This window comes from Platalea leucorodia, assembly GCF_965183815.1.
Source record: "Platalea leucorodia genome assembly, chromosome: 10".
Lineage (NCBI taxonomy): Eukaryota > Metazoa > Chordata > Aves > Pelecaniformes > Threskiornithidae > Platalea > Platalea leucorodia.
In genome coordinates, this window is record NC_138832.1 from 17,719,166 (window position 1) to 17,741,774 (window position 22,609).

Below are 22,609 nucleotides of genomic sequence, written 5' to 3' on the forward strand. Positions count from 1 at the left end.
ATGATAACAGCAGCCAGGAACAACTTTGTTTGTAAAGGAGTATGGGGATTCTTTTCCAAGTTTGCACAAAAGAATGCTCTGGTAGGCCCTGACCCTAGAAAAATAAAACAAAGTCTGCAACCTCACAAGCAGCCAGATGTTCCCTCAAACTAAAGAAGTTCAGATCTCAGGAAACACCATTACTAAAATTCTTGGCTTAAGTCTGTCGGCTATGTCAAAGCTGGAATAGAAGCAAGGTCTGAACAGAAACTTTGTCCTTCAACTAAAAACGTCTCAACTGACTATTCCCAAGATAAATATGCAGACCTGTTTTTTCTGTTTCTTTGCTTATTAAACCAGATTGGGAAATTCTAGGCCTAATTCTGTGCTCTTCTGCAAGCTATGCATTCATTTATATCTCTGTAAAATAGATCCAAATAGCTGCCATTCTTATTCAGCAAGATTCGCTTGGAATGTAATTCCTATAGATCTAACAGCCACACAGGGCAGCGCAATGTCACCCTTGAATTCACCAGTCCCCCAGTTCAAACAGCTTTCTTGCCCTCTTACCCACAACAATCAAAGAAGTATTGTCAATACGATTTGCAAAAGCAGGACTGATGACAAACCGCACGACGATTGCAATACACGGGCAAAACAAGACATACAACACACCTGTGCACTTCATGGGAAGGAAAACACAGAAAGTCAATTTTGCTTTTGCCTCTTTCCACAACTTCCCATCTTTGATTTATTAAATTTATTACATGCAGACAGCAAAGTGTTGTGGTGGAAACTCTGAATTTACAGTCTGTCTTCTACTCGTAGAAGTTAATTTACATTGCTAAGAAAATAACAGCTTTTATTAGTGCTTGGCTTTTATTCTGCTAAGAGTCAAGCTCACAGAAAAAGGCCGTCTTTTATGGCTATAAAAATGGTGCTGGCAATATTACATTACCATGCAGGATGATGGATGGATGAAGAGAGGGCACAGTGGACTGGAGATAGCACGAAAAGAGCTTTTTTTCCCCAACAAAGTTCTGTCATATGTAAACATGATTTCTCCTGCTACTCCTATTGTTATACAAAAGATACCCTGAATTGAAGCTTAGTCTATTTTGCAGTCTTTTGGAGGAACAAGTCCCTTTGTGCATCTTTTATTACTTAAGATGTGATGCAATTGTGTTTTGCAACATGAAGCTCACAGTGAGCAAAGGAAGAATTTCAATAGCCTTTGGCTGCCTTATCAACAGTTTGTTTTCAGTCTCTGGAAAAATCTTAAACGTTTATCTCGGTGCTCTGAGCTGGGCAGTTATTTAAATGCAATTAATATAACCAAGAGTTGATAAGGGAGCTGTCAAGGAGGGTTCAGTATGTGCCTTGGAAGAAGGAAATGACCTAGCAGAATACAGTATCCTTTGCTGGCAGAGATGGGAAAAATAATGACATAAATAAAGCTGTCACTAAGAGTGCCCTGACATATCCATCATCCCACACACTTACACAGCTGGTGGTGCTAGCATGTACAGTGAAAACATCACAGTCAGAATTGCCAAAAAGAATAACATATAAATAATATATAAAGAATAACAGTGTAAGGGACACACTACAGTAAAAATAAATGGCCTTAACCCAAAAGCAGTAGCTATGAAGTAAAGAACGGAAATCCCATTGGAAGAGGACATGCTCATTAAGGAAAGTTTCCAAGAGTCCATGAACTGGATTCATGTCAGTCGCACACTATGAGACCTGGGCAAGGCTGAAAGTACCGGGACTGATGAAAGATGCAGCTTCCAAGAGGCAGAACAGATCCAGAAGTAGTAAATCTGGCTTTGGACACTTTAGTCAACAAAGTCTTAAGGCACACAGCAGAGGAATCAAGCAACAGAGTTTCCTAGGAGACAGCTAATACAAAGCAGCACCATGAATGAGGGGAAGATGTTCTCACCTGCAAAGTTTTCACTCTTCCAGGTATGTTTTCCTGGGACAATATGTCACCTGCCACATTTCCTGGTGCAGACTCAAAAATGAAGACACTGTCATGGGACAAGGCTTTGCTTCCCATGCTTCCTTTGGGCCTAGGAAGGAAGGAAGAGTGGTCAATGCACTGGGTACAGCCCTCCGACACTTCCCTGCACTACTACACCAGGGCAGAGGGATCATAAAGAGGCCAGGGTGGGATGCATCTCACTTAACTTCAGATTTCTGCATGTTAGCTGTCTAAGGTAGTCACTGCTAGCTCCTTTTATACTCAGAAGGGAGGGAGAAACACTTTTTAGGATGCTGATCGAATGCAGGTGTCCCTTTTTAGATGTACTCAGCATCTGCATTGAACACATAGGCCAGTCTCTGGACTAGAGAGGGAGTCCAGGGTGATTAGGTCAGATGCTGAGATTCAGTTGGATGCATGCCACCCTGACAGATGTCTACAGCGCAGAGAGGGGCGACAGGAGTCCCCTGCCCTCCTTTGGTGGGAATGTGCCTAGCATGAGACATTCAGGCTACAACCTTTGCAGCCTGGTGTGTGTCATACCTGCCAAAGATTGTGGATTATTTTTCCCCTTCTTGCAAATGCTGGCAGAAAATGTAATTCCACTACATAGCAAACTTGATTCAAATCCTGTCAGGTCCAGCAATAAAAACAGTTCTGTTCACCTGTATCATGAACATTGCTAGATCCCAAGCATATTAAAAACTGTAGATGGGACAAGTGTCCATGGCCACAGTTACATACCACAGCCAAGTTAAAGTACCCAGGTAAGATATCCCTGCTCTGCTTCTGTGCTCACTGGGTGTTCAGCTGTTAACTGAGTTGTAATCGACTGAGATTGATTGGGGTTGGGCTATTAGGTTGTGCAGGGCGAATTTTGCACTTGGGTGGCACAAGGAAGGCTCCAAATCTTTTATTCACCAAGTTCCACCAGCATAGGCAGCCACTGTCTGTACATTACTTTGTCCAAAAGCCCACAGGGATGGCCTCTACCAGGATTTCATTGTAGCACTTAACTGGAAGACAACAGAGAATACTCTCGTGCTGTTAGCTGCCAGTCTTGTTACCCACAAGTTACAAGGATTCCTTGGCTCAGCTGCCATGTAGGCAATGCTCATTGCCTCTGAAAGTTTGATTCTGGGTAACAGGGGAAGATTAGGAACAGAACCCTGACAAGAAAAATCCAGTAAGTCTAACACTCTTCTGCAAGAAAATAAAATAGAAGACGTCTCTGCTATCTGCCTAACCCCAGATTCCCTGTTTATTTAGAAGAAAGCCCTGAAAGACTGTGAACTTTCATAAAGTAAATACACCACACAAAAAACCTCAAACAAGTGACTCTCCTCCTGCCTCTCCTTTCTTTACATCTCTGGAGACAGCATCTCCTTTGTCTGCTTGACTAACCCTCCTGTTGCCCCAAAGGTGTAGTCAATCAGTATACAGTTACGGCGAGTCTCACAGTAGGGCAAAATAATTTTCCTCTATGTTTATGTTGTGTCGAAGACAATCTGAGCTCTTTCTCTCACAGCACAGGTCAGAGTTCATGCTTCCTCCCATTATATGTAATAGATAATGTCTGTGTTAGTTTATAGGATAGCAGTTCTACACACAAGTAAAGCACTTGCCTTATTTCATCATTAGAGTGAATGAAGCCATTCCATCTTTTTGTGTGTTTGATTTTAGAGTGCTTTTCAGCATGAAAGACACTCTATATGGGCAAGACATAATTTTACTGCATTCGAAACAACAGTGTCATGCAACTTTTATTTACTGTAATGTATATTCATTATTAGTTGGCATATTTTATTTACTGCAAAGAATGCACGTGCATTAGGATGCATTAACCTTTTTAATGGGGGATCTCCTCACTTCCGTTACTTGGAATTCTTTAGCAATAAGAGCTGAGGTTTTCTTGTTCTTGAGACTGCCAGTACAAGATGTTTCTTTCTTTCTCTCTCTGCATATGTATCATATGTGTTTCCAAGAGAATTACAGTATTTTCTTCTGGCAGTCACAAAAAGAGCATTGGATTAAATATAGAATTAACTGCAGCTTTAGTACAGATGAGTCTCTTATGTGCAAATATACATTCATGTGTAATTCCCGGCAGTGTATTTATATTTGCGCTGAAGCTAAAGATGCACTGTTAGCTAAACCCCCAGATGTTTTAGCCACTGTATCTCCACAGTGATCTCCCTATACAAATGCTCAATTCATTCATGTGTAGCAATGCTTGAGCTGCCATGACTGAGGAAATGATGGGACTCTACAGCCAGCAATGAAGCTGCTCCTAAACTCATCATGGCCTGTGCTATCTTCCACTTCTTATTGCTGCAACCCCGCTCCTTTTATTAGTGTTTGAGGTAGAGGGAAGAAAGGTGACACAATTCCTTCAGGCAGCCACTCTCTCAAAAGCAACTGCAGCCTGCCAAAGGAGTGAGTGTTCATTACAAAGACCAGGACAATTTTACATATTGTCCCAGCAGTTTTTCCTACTCAAAGCTTTTTAACTGGAGTAAGACTATTTGGGACCCGATTTTCCTCTATGTAAGGTCTTTTATCGTTTTGATGATACAGACAGGAAGTCGTCCATGGCACATGCTTTAACTTTGCCGTCAAGATTTTTCCATTTCCATTCAAAACTCATGTCTCTCGGAAGGTAAAGAGGCAGTGGCACATAATGCTCCCCTCCCCTTCACAGATGCCCAATCCCATTGCTTCCCGACAGCCCCTTGACATCTGGGCACATCCCCTTGGCTGTTACAAGAAGCATCTGGCACATCGGGGGGTTTGGTCTCTGGTTAGTATTCAGAAAAGTTAAATTTTAAAAAGATTATATGGTTAAAAAAAAAAGAAGGAAAAAAAAGAAAACCAGTGCTTCTGCCTCAAGAACAAACAAACAGCAGCATTGTTCTAGGATTGGTTTTGATACTCTGCATGCCAGAAATTGCAAAGCTCAGGGCCCTGCTATAAACCCTTCACAAGCTGTATTTCCACTGGCTTTCAGGATCAGGTTTTCCAAAGGATTATGTTGTTCAGTCTCTCTAGGTACTTACAAAGTGTGCTTATGCCATGCACCGTCTGGACATGATAGGGTTTTCAGGTAGCACAAACATATCCTCTAATTTTTTTGGATAGTCCATCTAATCCTATCTCTGAAGGAAAAAACAGAAGGATTTTACTCACTTCCTGATCTCTGATCTTGCAAAACAGTTCATGATCACTGGAGGATAGCGCTGAGGTAAACAGCAATTGGACTTGAAGTACTTGGCTATGGGCAAAAGAAACGAGTTCGCACCCATACTGCCTCTGGAGCAGACAGCGGATTTTAAGACAGATCCCTCCTATGTGCTGATGGGGTAAGCTGAGTCACTCTAATTCCCCTTACCCCAGGGGGACTGGTTGTGTGGTCACTTACTCTGTTGCTGCTACGCTAACAAACAAAATAAAGAGATTGTTGTTTCATTCCCGGATCATTTCCATGATGCAGTTGCATAAACACAACAGAGAGAGCGGGGAAAGGTGGGGCAAGAAGGAACAAGCACCCATGAGAAAGTAACATCTATAAGCTGTTCCACCAGGAGAAACGTAGTGTCCAGCTCCACCAAATGCCTTATTTGATGATACAAAGCACTTGGCAGCAATGCCGATTTCAGCATGTCCCACTCCAGTCACCTATTCACACCTTCTGACGGTGTCACACCCCTCCAACGTCCCCTCCAACAAAACACTGCAAACCATAGGATGGGGCCGGTGTTTTGTCACACTTTGTCAATCTGCAGCTCCACAACCCGAGGCCTAGGGTAATCCAAAGAGAGGCCTGGCTGAGTAGCTAACAGGGGAGTACAAGGATGGTGGGGAGTTGGAAAAGAGCCAAATTATAGGTTGCCAGATTGTGAGAGACATAGCCGCATTCAGAGGGTTGTCACACCCGAGATTCAGTCAGAGACGAGCAATGGAAGTGTTGTGTAGCTTGATGGTCTAAGGTTATCAGTGAAGCAGTGCTAGCAATGCAAGCTAATAGCTTGTATTACACTAACTGAAAAAAGGACAAGTTTTTGAACTAACATCATTCAGGGATCTGAGAATTGCTCCGGACACACCTTAAGGACTCGCAAACCACACTCACATGCACAGCCTTCAAGGGTAGCTGACACAAAACTAGAGGTCTCCAGTTGTTATCTATACCTAAATGGCTACGTAAGAAAGTTAAGCAGCAATCTCATAGTGATAATACACCGAAAATACTTCTTTCCCTTTACCCCAGGCATGATGGAGGGCACCATTTATGCTAAAAACCAGCAACTCAACCTCACATGTATTCTCCCTACTAGCACTACTCAGTCATCATCCTCTTGTAAAGTTGCTGCTGATCAGACCTTCCAGGACAGATTTCAAACACTAAAACCAATCAAAACAATCCGGGCTATCTGCAGTTTTAGAGTAAGAGGCTGGATCACCCCTGCCCCTGGCTGCCCTCCCCCTCCTCTCCAGGCTGGCTTTTGAAGACTAGCAAAGAAAGAGGAAATTCCTGTAATTCCTTCATCAGCATTAGGGCTTGTTTTGCACAAACTTGGACAGAGGTTGCTCCTAAGGGGCCAACTCATGCTTTCATCCTCCTGCTGCGAGAGGTCCGCTTTTATTTATTTATTTTCCTTCCCCACCAGCTTACCCAGCCTCCTTCGGTGAATGAAGTGCAGTAGTGTCGAGCACAGAGATGCTGACATCGCTGCTGGACTGGCTAGGTTTTAAATTACTCTCCCCCCTGGGAGGTGGAGGCTCTTTCCTTTTCTTCTTGGCAAAGAAGTTCTTGAAAGTCTGAAATTTGGATTTTTTCTTTCCTGCAACATGAGAAAAATGAAAATTTATGGAAGTTGGAGGTGTTGCTTAGCTTGGAGAATGTTATCTCTTAAATTCTGGAAGAAGCCTCAAAGCTAGAGCAGCCCATTCAGTTTTAGTCAGCTCCTTTGTAAATAATTCAGTGCTGGACTCCAGTGAAAGGTGAAGCTGCAGTTCTTACATTTGCTGCCTATAAAGCAGCACTGGCATTAAGCTGACAATAGTGGTGCCTACTTTGGTTCCAGTTTATGAAAAATACACCTTATATAGAGAATGTATCTACCTACAACTGAACAGTCGTCATGCCAATCGTACTTTATATATTTTCAATAAAAACATTGATGTTAATGTCTAACTCTTATTGCTCTTTACTTAGCTCAGTTTAGTTCTGCTTTCTCTTTACTCAGTGCTGTAAGGAGACAACACCTGAAGGATATTCAACATTTGGCAAAAAGACTGAAACTGGCAAAAGAATTTATAAACTCTAAAACCAAAATATCAGTTTCCACATTAAACCACTGCCCCAAAATAAAATCAACAACTCCTCCAAGGACAATGGAGAAAACTTAAATTAAGACACTGCCCTGCAGGACATGAAACCCCCAAACATAGCAGGCCTAAGAACACAATTAGAAAACTGTTAATCTGATTTCAGATTTTCCATTGTCCAAATGAAAAGAAATACAAAAAGAACACAGTAAACCATACAAAACATCACTGACTTCTCTCATTTTTAGTAAGTTAAGATACTTTAACATTCTTCTTTATATTTTCTTTCAGCACACAAGTGCTGCATTTTGTCACTCACCCTTACACTGAGGGAGCAGTTTGGAGAGGTTTGGACCAAACTATTGTACTAAGACCTCTGTGATTGACTTAAATACATATGCAGAGCAATAACATCACTGCATATCTGAGCCAAATTCATTGTTCAATTAATACTTTACAGCAGTTGGCATAATAAATGCCCACAGCTGGAGGATTCCTTCATAAGCAAGGCATTATTTCAACACAGCTATTGTCTTCTCCCAGCAATGATTTAGTCGGCAATGCTCTGTCTCAACGTGTGCCCTGTACGTGTAGGGATCTCTGCCAATGGGCCTTATCTGGGCTGAAACTGTGCCACCGCACAGCTGCATCAGACAGTAACCACTTTGAGAAATAAACAATGATACTGAGATCTACTCACCCTGTCTCCTCCCTGCTCTCAAGACCAGTGCCAGCACCATGCATCAGGACATACAAGGATGCTGCTACACTGTCTGGCACGGACGGATGGAACGGCTACCTCTCTGCAGAGCAGTAGCAGCCAGGGAAGACCTGCACATTGCTTTTCAAGTGACTTGGGCTGTCACTGAGACCAAATTATCGTTCAAACCATGTAGAGCAAAACTATATACGGAATCCCACTCATCTGAATAATAATGGGATGTGGCGCTCCTATGGAGGATTTATCAGCGGAAGACCTTTCTACCTTCCACTGCTGTTTATCAGGCAGTAAGTGAATGAGACAGTCACAGAAAACATACAAGTTATATTGCCCGCCCCAGACTACAGAGCTGACCGGAAAGGTTTTCGATTTGTTAAGACTCTCACGGGGCTCAATGAGTTTCATGCTGCACCCATAGCAAGAACTGGTAAGAGAAGACAGGTCACACAGCAACCAGAAGACTGTAGTGCCTCCCAAATAAAATAAGCGTGTTGGGTGTCCTTTAGAGAGTCTTTAGAAAGGCCTCCCTACCACTACTGCCATTCATATCAGCAACTAGACAACATATATGGCATTCCCCCACGAAACTTGTCAAAGCTGAGTTGGTTTCTTTTAGATGAGCAAAACAAAAGATTAAAAAGTTTCATGAAAGCAGTGCCCCAAAATTACCAATTCAGCAATGTCTGCTAACACAGTCCAATGACTCAAAGAACAAAATGGCAGACTTTGCTACATGCAGAGAGCTCTGAAACTTAAAGGCAGTTTAAATGAAAAACAAGGACACTGTCATGTACACTGGTCAGCAGACAGTGGTATGGACAGAAAGCAAGTTTGATTCTAGTGCAAGTATTACTGATTAGCTTAAGTAGATGCTGGTATTTCCAGAGAACCAGGGGAATGTTTAAAATAAACAAACAAACAAAAAAACCCACAACACAATTACAACAAAAAAAGAAGTGCTCCTAAGGACACTTAAAAGAAACAGACATAAGTCCTACCACAAAGGATAACATTGCCAAGGTACTACTCCAAATACTTGTCTAGATCAGAAGCGGTGTTAACTTTAGAATGGAGCCCATGGAAAGGATTTGCAAACGCTGCCAATGAGTAAACCTCAGCTGGCACGGGACAACGCTTGGGTATCATTGTGCAACAGAGAGTCCTCTGATGCAGGCACATCAGTTACTTCGGTGCCTTCTCTAGCCTCTAATTTATCACTGATGTGCAGGGCACACCCCTCCAGCAATAATTCCTCTTCAGCCGCACTCTGCACAGCTGCATGCCTTCAGCTGTTTCAGATGAATGAGCAAACAGTAAGTTTCCCTGCAGTTCCAGAAGATGGGCACTTGCCATATTATTACGCAAAATAAGATAAAATCACTACTAGACACTTAGTGCTGCATGCAGATGAAAACTGTGGGACTGCTCTATGTGAGAGCGTTTGGCAATAAAGACGCGGTTCAGAAAGGCTGTGTTCATATTCGTTTCCTGCTGCGAACAGCTGTGCGCTGGTTTCGCACACCGTTAAAAGGATGCCACGTTTAATTTAAAGGTGCCTACATTTCAGTGCACTGTGAAGCAGCCCCCAACACATCACTAAATTGGTAGAGTGCTCTATGATACTTGAACTAATAATATACAAGAGGATCTTATTACTTAAAATGGAAAAAATTCATTGCGTAACAAAAGTCCAGTCAAAGCAAGAAGAGAAAATCCAAGCTCAGACAACTATGTCTATTTCCCCTTCACCCACTGATGAATAATGACTCATGATGTTTTAATTCCTACAGTTAACAATCTTCAATTTTATGGCATTAAAAATAAAAGATTAAATTTAAAGGCTACTGCCCTAAAAAGCAAAAGCCTTCCCAAAAATTAGTTGCTTATACTAACTATGATTTAGCCCACTATAACAGAAAAGGAGCAGGAGTAAGCATTTTGCTTTCTCTGTAAAGTTTGTTTATTCTCTATTTTTTACTGTTTGTGTACTGCCTGTTTCATTGTTTCTCCTGTGCACAGAGAGAATTAATGCATGTCTTTCTGCTCTTTGCATGGTTCTTCCCTGTAACAAGATAGAAGAGAAAAAGATGCTTTTTCCAGTGCCAAATTGAGACTGTAAAAAGCATAGGGAACATCTGATTTGGGAGCTCAATTATCATATTTAAATTAAACAGTTAATTTTGGGATCTTCTATGCTCTCTGACTTCCGAAGGTGCATTCGGGACACATTTTCCATTTTTTCCTCAAATCCAAGGACTGGATACTTTCACCAATAAAAACACATGATAAAAAAACCCCACAGACAAGATTCTCAGAAAATACCATGATTCTGGCTTCATAAAAAATACCTGATATTGCGAGAAAGGCAATTAAATCATGGAATTCAGTAAGGCTAACATTGGGTGCTGACAGTTTTTGGACAGTGACCTGGTTACTGCCATCAAGAATGAGCAGCATGCACTGGAAGCCCTCTACTAGTAGTCAGACAATAAGGTAAACCTCAATAAATTAATCTACTTGACTAGACTGTTTAGGCTGGGAATTTTAGCCTCCTGGAGCCTTTACATCACAAGCCTATTAAAGCTACGAAGAGGAAGAGGTGAGGCAATCCTACAATACATGGGAAGTACACGAAATATCCTAAAATGGCTTTACCCAGGTCCAGTTAAGTGCCTCTTGAATACTTCAGCAATAGCTCAGCAGCCTTTCACTTTTTTAAATTTTGGTTCAGTTAGAGACAAAAATATTCCTGGTGGGTTTAGAGCTAACACTTAAGACAGCAAGCCATCTCCTGTCTTCCCTGTCACCCGGGTCAGATTTTGATCCATTTTCTGAATATTCTGGTGAACCCGAGCACAAAATTTGCATGCATGGATTTCACACAAGTTCACCAGTGTGCCATGGATAGCACTGGACTATGTGATTAACTAGATTATAAATTTAAGAAACCAGCCACTGCTGAGCATCCATCATTACACTTTCTTCACCCCTATCTATCTGCCATGTAGAGTTCAACTAACAGTCACTTTGCCATTTGCTTCTCTCAGAATTCTATCAATATTTTGATGGTGGCAAATGTATTTCTAAAGGATAAAGCAAGATGACCTTTGAAACACAAACATTTAAGACGATTGCGAGACATTAGCCAAAGAAAAGAAAAAAAATCAAGTGATATGACAGCCACTTCTCCTGAAATGCCTCAGCCATGATGCTATTCTGCATATTCACCTATCTCCTCAAGAATAGCCTGAACGCTGGCAAAGGCGATTTCCTTTAATTAAGACAACTCTTTGGCATAAGTAAGGTACTTTCCTTTCTTGCCTATTATTCCATTCCCTCATGGCTGTTTGCATCAGCCCATGCCACTAGATTAAAGAAAAACCAACAAATGGTTGTCTGTGGCCAGAAGCAGAGAATGAGGCTGCAATGGGGGTACTGATACAGCTCCCACAGACAGAGGCTGGCTAACAGGCTCAGCTCCCAGCTCTGTAGGATCCATTAAAGCAGGCACAGCAATCAGCCCCTCAAGCTCTAATGACCCGTTTTTGAAAATCCAAGCCAGAACTGGAAAAGAATATCCTCCATTAGGTTACGATCCTCCAGTACTGCACATTAAAGGATCCTTCCCATAATACGGCCAGCTGACAAAACCACACAGTATTTTTTTTACGCTACAAAAAACAAAATAACACTGCAAAACAAGTCACTACAGACACCCCGACTTGAAGAAAATAAATCTTGACTTCCAAATCAGCTATACATTCAGCAAACAACTGCTTACCTGTGCACTCTTCAACTGTCTCTCCTGTTTCAGGTGACTGTGTGACCTCTGTTGGCCCCGTAGCCATGATATAGTCACTGAAATAGAGATGAAAGCATCAGTTAATTTTAGTCCACCTTCCCAGCAGAATATGGTGCCACCCAGCATGAAGAAAGAACATGGCTGGATCCTTTCTGAAACTGCGTAACCCAAATGCTTATTACAAACATGGCTTGCACACTTTTTTGCACTTCGACCACGGAACTTTTCCTTGTTTTTCCGTAACACTTATTTCTCCAGCGAAAACTAACAAACCAATCATCTAATTTCTTGCCAGTACCTCTCTCTTCTTAGGAAACCAGGATCAAAGTTTGCATTAATGAAAGATGTCATTAAACTTGCTCAGCAAAGATTGTAATGCTTCCCAGTCTCAGAATAATGAACCTTTATGATTGCTCTTTGCTAGAGAGCAACAGCTCCATACTACTGTAAAAAACACCTTAAGTAAGTGCTCTGCTGCTGAGGGTTCACGTATTACAGTGTCCTCACAGCAGGCACCAGGCTAATCTGTCAGCGTTATTAAAATTAGTTAAGCATCAGCACTGAAGCATCATCCTAGGCTATGCTACATTTGTGGAAACCGATAGATCAAATTTATTTTGGATCCAGTGCAATCAGCTTTTAGCCACAAGCTTTGAAACCTTATCGCAAGCAGGGCTATTGATCAACCAAATTAGCTGATGGCATCATCTTCCTCCCTGATGAAAACAAAAGTTCCGCCTAGTTTTAAGATCATTCAATGTTAACTGGCTCCACTTTGTATTTTCCAAGACTCCTAAATGGGTGTCTGTCAGAGACAAAGGAATTAAGCAGCAGACCACAGGAGTTACAGTACAAATGTCAAGCAACAATGGAAATGTGACAGTTTAGCAGGGCAGCTCATAAATACTGTCCTTTGTTATGGAAGACATCTAGGTGATACATTTACATAGTTAGCAGTTCCAATATGCTGTGTCAGGACTTGAAGAGTAAGAAATCTTTACAAACAAATGAAAATACCCAGAAGTAAATCCTGCTCCCTTTTCTGCATAGACCTCATCTAACAATTTTCCACCTCAAAGTGGTTTAACAATACTGCCAAGTGAAGTATCTCAACAGCAAGCAAGATTATGATTCTGTACTAATTTCGCCAATCAGTTAGCTATTCTATTTCTTCTGTATCACTGACACATTCTGTAATCTGTCATGCCCAAAAGCACTGGGACTCTCCTATGAGCCCACATCCTCAAATAACCTTAAAAGATAAAGTGCACAAAATGAGGCAATGGGACTGTCAAAAAAAAAAAAAAAAAAAAAAAGGAGAAGACCACAGAGGTGAAATAGGCAGGGCTCCTGTGAAAAAACAGACCACGGCACAAGCTTTCCCTGTACTGGCCACACAGATATGCAAAGTGCCACACTGCTGAACTGTAGGCAGAAATGGAGGAGACAGACTGCAGTTTTCTTCTGTTTTATAACAGATCATCTGTGAGCAGTGAACACAGGAGCACATTAACATGCTGTAGTTGCAAACAATCTCATCTCAACTTGCTAAAAACCAATGAAAAAGTTATTGCAGCGACCAGGACTGATTATACCTTTTCTAAATAAGATGCACTGAGGATGTTTTTGGAACAATTGTTAGACAATATTGAGAAGCAACAACAAATAAGACTTCTAAAATTTTCCCTTTTGGATGATCATAACCATTCAACCCTTTTTTCCCCATGTCTCATCAATTATCCATGAAAACGTCTGCATTTCCTGCATATTTTGATTAAAGTTGTCATCAGCAGACTTTCTCATAGACTCTTTCTCTGTATTAAAAAGAAATTCTGTTCCATTTTTCCCCCTCAACTTTATACACCATGCATGTTGATTATGTTAGATTTTTCTTGAGGGAAAGGGAAATGCATTTGAAATAAAACATCAAGAAAGCACTCAACAAATTTACAAGGACAAACTGGCAAGTCCCCAGGCTTGAGCTTATTTTCACAGACTGTGAATGGGCCTGACATTTGGCTCATTTAGACCTCTAACTTCTGCTTTGCCCACCTCAATAAAATCAAAGCAAGAGAAAATGCTGCTTTCAGATCCAGCTTTGTTTTCACCAGCTCTACATTTATTTAAATTACTCAGTCATCTCAGCTACTCACTCAGAATCCTTCCAGCCTTTGGAGATATTTTGATTGCTGTGTTTATTACAACTGCAAGCATTTATTTCCAATTGGTGTATCTTTTATACAAGTAGAACTATAATTGCAAAGCAGTTCAGCTCCGAGGCAGTCTCTTCACAGTCTAATCAGCCCCTGCATTAATTCAATTGTATAGCTGAGTTCTCTGGGGCATATGGAGGCCAAGTGTCAATTGCAAGGGCGCATCAGTTGTTTGCAAATGTGCCCCATTTAGGACCTAATGGTTTGGTGCCTTTATGTACATCATCACAGTATCATCTTTTTCCAGTTCACTGAACAGTGACTTGAGGTGAGGGAAACCATCACAGATTTTTCCAAGCTTTAAGTTAGCAAGTATTTAAATTACAAGGAAAAAAAAATATATTTACAGCAACGTGTAAGTTCCATCATCAAAGCTTGGTGACATACTCGAAGGAAAGTCAGCAATCAGACGACACTTAGACTTCAAATTCTGGTGGCAGTGAGTTCTACTTTACAGAGAACAGCTAGCAAATGTTTTGAGCAACAAACCCTAGCCTGGAGATCAATGTAATGGAAAAAATGAGGACAAAACCCCATCAATACAAATACATGTGAGTGCACAGGCATTAACTGGTCGAACCTTCAGACATTCACCACTTCCAGGCCTTAATGACAGCTGACAGACACAGTGCCAGGATGTATCAATACTGTGTACGTTCAGTTCAATCAGCTGTACTAACCATGTGCACCCTGTGAGCTTTCCCAGAGCATTACGCCATTAGAGACAAAGTTTTAAACAAATACTGTATGTGTATCGATTTTTAGTGATAAAAATATCAGGATAAATAAATGGCCTTCTGGAGCAGTATTTCTGATACTCTTTAGGCTAGGAGATGCTAGAGGATAGCTGGGAGAAGGAGCTCACAGAGGGATGGAGACTGTCTCCTCAGTGGGGGAGCAGTCAAGGCAGAGCAGCAGCAGATTGATAGCTATGGTGGCCAAGGCAGTAGAGTTGTCAAGTCCCAGCTACTGTTTGCTTCCCACTAGAAGTGGAAGAGTGGGCACATTTCCCCAGACTACAACTTTCTAATCATGTTCTTAATCCTCTCTCAAACAGCATTTGCAATCCCTGCATACGCACAGGCCTCCTGCTGCAGAGGTACGGCACAAACAAGATGCTGAGTCTCTGCTAGACACCTTAAAAGCCAGGCCTGGCCCTGCCCTGTGAGCCCGCTGCAGCAATTCTTGTGTAAGGCCATGGAAAAGACTGAAAACTTACTGGGAGCAGCAAGGATTACTACATGGTGTTCACCTCTCCTTGCACAGGGCGACGGGCTGGATTATTACACCTATGAATTAATGAATTACTTGCAAACAGTGAAGTGGCTTCCTATACAGATGCAATCACAGCAATAAACCTGACATTACTAGACCCTATTTGCATTGCCAGGGTGTATTTTAAAGCAATAAAACTCCTACAAAGTTGCAGGGCTTGCTTTACTTTCAAAGCAAGCAATGGGACCTAGTTAGCAATCATCACTACCCTTACCTGGGTTGATGATTGAGATCTAGGGTCCCTGCTACCCCATACAAAACTTCCATTAATAACCTTACTGTGCTGCATTCATTTGGAGCATTTCAACTCATTAAAGGAACTAATGAGTCTTAAGAGAAAAAAGAAATCTCCAGGAACAGGAAAAAAATCCTCATCTCCCTTTTACAAACTGGGGAAACTGGACAGATATTTGGAGTGCTCTATGGGAGGGCAGTGATAGGGCAAAAGAAGTCCCAGGGCTGTGTTCTGACCATTCCCTTTTCCCAGCTAAGTACATTACTGAATATGTACATCATGGGGTGTGGGGGGGTGGAATGCTACAAGAAGAAAAGACAATTCCCTTTCACTGCTTGGTTTGTGTATTTAAGGACTCCTGGGAAGTTAACATTGTACAGGACTCAAGTTTTCTGCAGTTAACAAAGGCCCAAGACAAACAGAAATGCTTTCTGCTCAGCCTCAGAAAAGGGACACAGCCTCCTTGCTGCCTCTCCAGCAGAGCAAAAGACGTGGACACTGCACAGCAAGCAAGCTCCTACCCCACCTTTAGTGTTTCTTCAGCTTCAGCCCCATGTTTCTGTACAAGCATTCCAGAAGGCCTTATGACAGAGATCAAAGGAGATGCTGAACCCCGAACAGCCTCTTTCCTAACAAATAAATGCTCGAGGAAATAAAGACTCAAGAATACGAGGCACTGCATTCAGTTAGCATATTCATAGCCTATAGAAGACAGACAATGGCAAGCAGCCAAGAGAAAGAGGTGAAATTTTTGCCTGGAGCTTTTAAAGACCAATTTCCTTCAGGCTACAAAAATTATTTGAAATTGAGCTTGTGCTGCAGATTTCAGGACACACGCTTTGCACAGCAAGATGGATCAGCACAGGGAAACGCATGCCCCTCATCTGGTCCTCTAGGCCACCACCCTGCAGCCAGCCTCCCCCCAGCACACACTTCAAGCTACTGCAGGACCTCAGAGAAAGCCCCTCTATTTCTCCTGAGCACCAAGTTTCAAAAAACCACAGAAAGCAGGATGCTTTAGTATTCAGATTACATTCTGCAGCAAAAGGTGACTGACAGGTTAAATTTTTACTCTGTCTTATTAAAGCATATTAGAGGACTTTGTTCTGACAAAATGTGGCTGATTGCTTTCCTCTCTGGGAGCCCTACAAGCTAGCTATCAATGAACTAGTTAATCCAATGACAGTAAATGAAGTAAAGTTTACCCTCTGCAATTCCACAGAACAGGATTTTCAGAGTCAATCATAAAGCAACAGCAGAGCCAGCAACATTTCTATTCAATTTTCACATCCCTTGAGCATATCAGAAACTCAACAGACAAAGCTCCCTTTGCTCTCCATGCAATGAGCCGAGCAAACTGCACTTCAAGGTCTATATTCAGGGAACGTGCTGAATAGTGTGGGATCCCACAAACAACTTTGCTGAAACAGGGTACAACCCAAAATGACGGCAGGAACGGGGATCTGACCTTGCACGGATGATCCCATTGTACTCTTCTAGTAGTGTTTCTAGGATGAAATTCCCAGGTTTATTTGCCAGCCCCTAGCTGGTACGTCCCTTGCCAGATCATGACTGTTTCAGGTAGGCATAAGAGGATAGCACAAACAGCAGTTTACATTAGCGCCCTTGCGACTGCCTCCACTGATAACAGCAAGGGGAGGAGTTTACAAAGTTAATGAATATTGCTCTTGTAATTTTCATGGAAGGAGGGAGAGTTCAAGAAAGTGTAAGGTCCTTTTCCAAGGATCACAAATAATACAGCAATAGTAGCCAACAGGAAGTCTGGATAAGCAACTAGATAATATTTAATATCAATAAAATACTCTCCCCCAGGATCAAGTAGGGGGTCAGAATTCCCCATAGCAACAGACAGCATTCAGTTCCTACCCTTGACAAGATATCCAGAGCAAACAACCATTCACGTAGAGATCTAGTCACAGCTTTCACATTTTACATTCAGACAACACCCCCTCACCACCCTCTGTCCCCACACCTTGGCTTCTCCACGAAGGCTTGCCAGAAGACAGGTCCCAATGTGCTGAACTCTTTTTACCTACAGTCTGCTCTGAGAAGCCTCTGTCTGACAGTGATTCTGAAGGATTTCTGCTATTCAGCAGTGCCTGAGGCATTATGTGCTGCCCTCCTAGTGAGTGTATGTGTAACACTAATGGAAAGCAGCTGGTGGGCTGAAGCCGACTTAAAAAAAAAGTAACAGGAGGAAATGCCTTTCATACAGTCACACAGGCTCAGTCTGTAATTGTGTGAGAAGCCAGAAGGATAAGAAGGGGGAAGGGCAAATGAGACAAAAACATTCATAAGCTACTACAGAAAACAGTGGAAATGCACTCTGTTACCAGTCCAGGAACTGAGAGAGTACGTGCCTCTGTCCCCTGCGTCCTGCCCCATCTCCGCAGACTCACACCCTCTCAGCAGTCACGCCATTTGCTAAATCACTGCAGAACGGTCTCCCTGCACATGGGGACACGGCCGCAGCATACCTACACAGACCTGTGTTACCTTAAACCTGAGGCAGGTACCAATAGCAGAGCAGCTGTTAGTTTGTACTCCACTCTGGAGGCCAAACTGAGGTCCAAGCTACCATAGCTTTGCAGCACTTGGCACCCACGCCAGATAGATTAACCTGTTTTGGACATGCCACTTCAGGCTGCCCTCATACACCTAATTACCCTGCAATGCTTATTAGCATGACCTCGTATAGTTGCTGTCAGTGTGAGGATCTCCACTGCAAGTTTGTGTCTGTTCAGACAATAGAGCAAATATCTACCTGTTTGCCAAAAGCCAAGTAAAATGTTTCTGAATAGCCCATCCCTGATAATAATTTATCACATAGTTTTTCCAGTGCATTTTCTGGTCTGCAGCAATCAGGAGAAATGTGACAGAACTTTGCTCCAGTCAAGACTGGCACTAACATAGTCATGATCTAAGCACACGCAAGAGCTCAGCCAGTATTTTGGGCCCAGACTGCCTCCATTTTAAAGGAATGTATATTAAATGACCCGGTTGAATTGCACCATTTGGCATTAGCATAGGAATAAGTCAGTGCTTTTCCCATGTAGTAATTCTTTTTCTTTACACGACCACACTGGGGAAATTTCAGGAAACAGCTGGAATGAGGATCTTCTTCCACTCTTCCTAAAAAGAAGTAAAAGAAGCAGCAGAGTCATCCAGCAACCGTGCTAAGGAGCTAGTACATTGCCAGCAGCAGGAGACACTCTCAGATCTACTTGACATGGATACATTTGGAGTAGTTGGGAAGGAGGGGGAGCGTGCCTGTTGTGAGGCACAAAAATCAACAAGGATGTAACCAAAGGCTGCCTTTGCCGGTTAGGGAGCTACACCCAGTAAGCATTACTGCCTTTGGAAACACTTTCAAGAGCAAAGCAACAGGAAATGTCAAGCCACTATCACTAAATAGCAGACATGCCCCATGCTAGCAGAGCCACGATGTCAGAGAGTCAAGTAGGGGAATAAAAGTAAAGCTTAATGTCTCTGCCTCTTCATGTGGCAAATTCAACAAATATGCGTAATCTTCCATCTCAGACCTGGCTGGTAGGCATATTTGGCCACTGTTTTCTAGCTTGTGTGCATGCTTTTTACCCCCTCTCCAAACTCCTAATTAATCTTGTTCCACCTGTGGCCTCCCAGCATAAAGTTAGATGGCTGATATCTGACTTGTGGTGTGCAGAGCCCTGGGAGCCCACAGGCTGCTTCAGGGGCATCAGCAAAAGGTAGCTAAGGAAAGGAGTTTACCGTCAGCTGGCTTCAACAAGCTCTACAGGGGCTTGAAAAACTGTGTGTCTGAGAAAACTCCATGGAAATTGCCAATATCTGCAAACTGCAAAGGTGACAATTATTAGCTTAGACAGTAAAATCTTTGAGACGGAGCTCATCTTTTAAACATATCCTAGCAGACGGAGACTACTGGGCTGGGACTTGGGAGAATTGCCTGATTTTCCTGGCTCTGTCACTGGATAACAGGGCAAATTACTGGATTGCTGACAGTAGCCGAGTTATTTATCACTCAGCCTTGAGTTTGTTTACCTGTGGAATGGAGCTGGTCACACTGAACGCCTAGAAAGCTTAACGAGCCCTGTGGAGGAGCTAAGCACTGCCTCCACTATGGGAGACCAGCATGCTGGAATCAGACCATTTGACACTGCTATCAAGTGCTACCACTACACAAAAGATAAATAACAAAACCCATGCAATTTCGCAAGAGTAGCCCGCATATCTGCCATGCCCTTGTATTTGACTCTCACACTGATTTGCAAGATCTTATTCTCACAACATGTGAAGAACCATTACATCCTGGGCCTGAAAGAAAGAGTCTGGAGACATTTTTACCAAATTAAGCTGTCTAATATTGCAGGGGAAATGAGGCTGAAACAATAGCAAACTGAACGCCAGAACTGAAACATGGGACTTTAGGCTATGTCTAAAGCTTTCCTTTTTTAAGGTTTTTCCAAAACAGTCACTTATCCCTCAATTTGTGGGTTAAAGAACAGCTTAAGCATGGGAAAAAATAAAAATAATCTTCAGACAGATCAAACTTCCCAGGACACATTTCTTCCAAGAGGAGATAATGTACATATTTAATGCCCAAGAATTCAAAGTGCACCAAAAAAAACCGAGAGGCTAACAGAAATTTCCAGGGTGAACTGGATTACAAATTTTCACTCTGAAGATCAAACTGTCATAAAAACAGTCTGCCATCTTTTGGCTATAAGCGAGCAAATAAAATGCAGGCTTTGTGGTCTCAGAGGCTGCCTTTGGCAGGAAGCTCAGGAAATCTCTCTTCATGCGAAGTCCCAAAACCTAGATAGGGCAACATCTACTGCCTGTACACACACAAAAATAAAAACAAGGCCGGCTCCCTCCTATGTTGAAACATACTGTGTCTGGCTGGCTAAACCCCCTGAGTTCCCACTGCCCGTGGGTATTTCTGGAATCCAGACCCCGTTTTGGCTGCTGACCAAGGAGGGCCTGGGGCGCTTGCAGAAGGAGCTCTTCTGGAGCTGTGTGGGGAGTTTGAGGGCCTCCTTTCTTTTGCTCTAAGGGAAACCTCCTGCTGTCCCTGCTCTTCTGTCTTGGCTGCTCTCTCTGAAGCCCCAAGTTAGGCAGCTTCTGCAGTACACTTGGTCTCAAAGCACATGGAGAACTGTTAGAGCCAAGGGAGATCACGCATGTGCTTAAAGCAGTCTGTGAGCCATTTCTGTCCCAAGGGCATCTCCTGACTTTTCTCTTTAGCATGAGCAACCACTAAAAAAGGATCCTACTTCTCCAGGATTCCAGACACAAATACCTCTCTTAAACAGGGTCATCTAAAATAAGATTACCTGAGCTAATGCTGTTTTGCACCAATGGAATATCAAGCTGTATTCAACTGTGTTTTGAAGAAGGTGGTACGGTAGCATCAGGGAGCAGAGAGGGTACATGACAGTAGAAAAACCCAGGAGGGTGACACCAAGGACAACAAAGACTGCAAGACTGGGTACTGACAAGTAGGCAAGGGGAGGGAATCAGATGGGGACAGACATTCTGTAAGGTCTTCACAGGCCAAGGCTGCAAGAAAGGAAGCAATAAGACGACTTGCATTTTTTGAAGGAAAACAATGAAATTTCAGCTTCTGGAACATTCTTTTCACTAAACTGAGATGATGGAAAGCAGTTTGACTGCTCGAGTGAACCAGCAAACAATTCCTCTGCACCTCTGTCAGATCTGTATTTTCCCTTGTACACAGACAGCTTGATGATTAACATGATGCCTGCATCGTAATTCTGAGCTAGAGGATTCAAATACATCCCATTTGCATCCGAACTACTGTGTGGATCAGAACTGCGCTGTTAGATGAGTGATACTTACAAGCCCTGGCAAAAGCACACAGTTACATATTTCTGAGAATGAATAAGCATAAATGAATTCATCATGAATAAAAGTCAAACATTTAGTTCACTAATTAGCACCAGATCCTTGAAACTCGGAGGCCAAAAGAAACAACCACCACAAAAATCTGAAGCTGGAATGCCGCCTTAGCTCTGGCTGGCTGGTTAAAAAGCAAAATCAGGCAGCTTTGTCTGCACAGCCAAGTTACCCTGCTCTGACTGAGAGTGCTACAATCCCCTCCAACAGTCACAAAGACACCAACGTGCTACAGCATGGTGACAGGATACAACAGACCACAGCATACCTTGGTGCCTGTACACCTATATGAATGCAGCAGCACACACCGGTATAACGATACAGTTAAAAAAATGAATAACGATGCGCGTGGCCCAGGTCTCAGCTTTTTCATGTACATCATGTTGGAAATGTTGAGCTGTTAGCACAACCCTGACTGTTAATGCAGTGATGAACAGTGACAGCTCAGCATCTGCAAGCAAAATCAGACAGGATATTAACTGACTTTTTTGGTTGTTTTAACAGTGACTCGCACAACAGAGCCTTGGAGGGCCACTGCTATCTTGATACAAATAATTATTAATAATATAACAACAAGATGAAAAAAAATTTTAAAAACCTGCAGTTAGTATTTGCTGTATTCAAAATACTGCTTAAAAGTCCTTGATCCATAATAGTTTTACCAGCCTTGAAACACCCAACAGATTTAATGCAGGACTATAAGCTTGGATCATGTTAGAGTAGAACACCTTGTGCTCAACTGTTGTCTTACAGCAGCAACCCTTAGGAGACATCTGGGGGCAGGGAAATCAACCTTGGAATTACCTTGGGGTTTTTTTCCTGTTTCCCCACAGACAGACTTATCTCAGATTTTCCCAAGTTTGGCTGGTAATCAGCTCTAGCTGCCCTGCCCCAGCTCAGGCAGGTTATCTACTGGAAGTACAGCTTGGAACTACTACATTTTTGTCACACATATCTATAGCCAGATTTCAGCTTGTAAAGCCAATTCTAGGCTTTCACATCACAGCTATTAAACTTTCTAGACCTCTGTACAAGGAGGAAATGACAAATTAATCTCTCCAGTTGCCGGTAAGGGTACAAAGCTAGACACTTCGAGCAGCAGAAGTTTCTGTGTAAGAAGAGAACA

The 22,609-nt window shown here is 42.5% G+C and overlaps 1 protein-coding gene across 2 annotated transcripts in view; it reads right to left on the reverse strand.

Moving 5' to 3' along the window:
* Positions 1 to 22,609, reverse strand: part of KIAA1210 — a 45,994-nt gene that overhangs the window by 18,406 nt on the left and 4,979 nt on the right. The window contains exons 1-4 of one of the 2 annotated variants that reach the window (XM_082323422.1): positions 17,537 to 17,653; positions 11,800 to 11,876; positions 6,642 to 6,810; positions 1,928 to 2,057 (exon numbers count right to left, since the gene is read on the reverse strand). In XM_082323422.1, the coding sequence (XP_082179548.1) occupies positions 1,928 to 2,057; positions 6,642 to 6,810; positions 11,800 to 11,866 (366 nt within the window). In that variant the 5' untranslated portion in view covers positions 11,867 to 11,876; positions 17,537 to 17,653. Of the gene's footprint in view, positions 1 to 1,927; positions 2,058 to 6,641; positions 6,811 to 11,799; positions 11,877 to 17,536; positions 17,654 to 22,609 lie in introns of those variants that run through there. The other variant, XM_082323421.1, reaches the window with a different exon arrangement.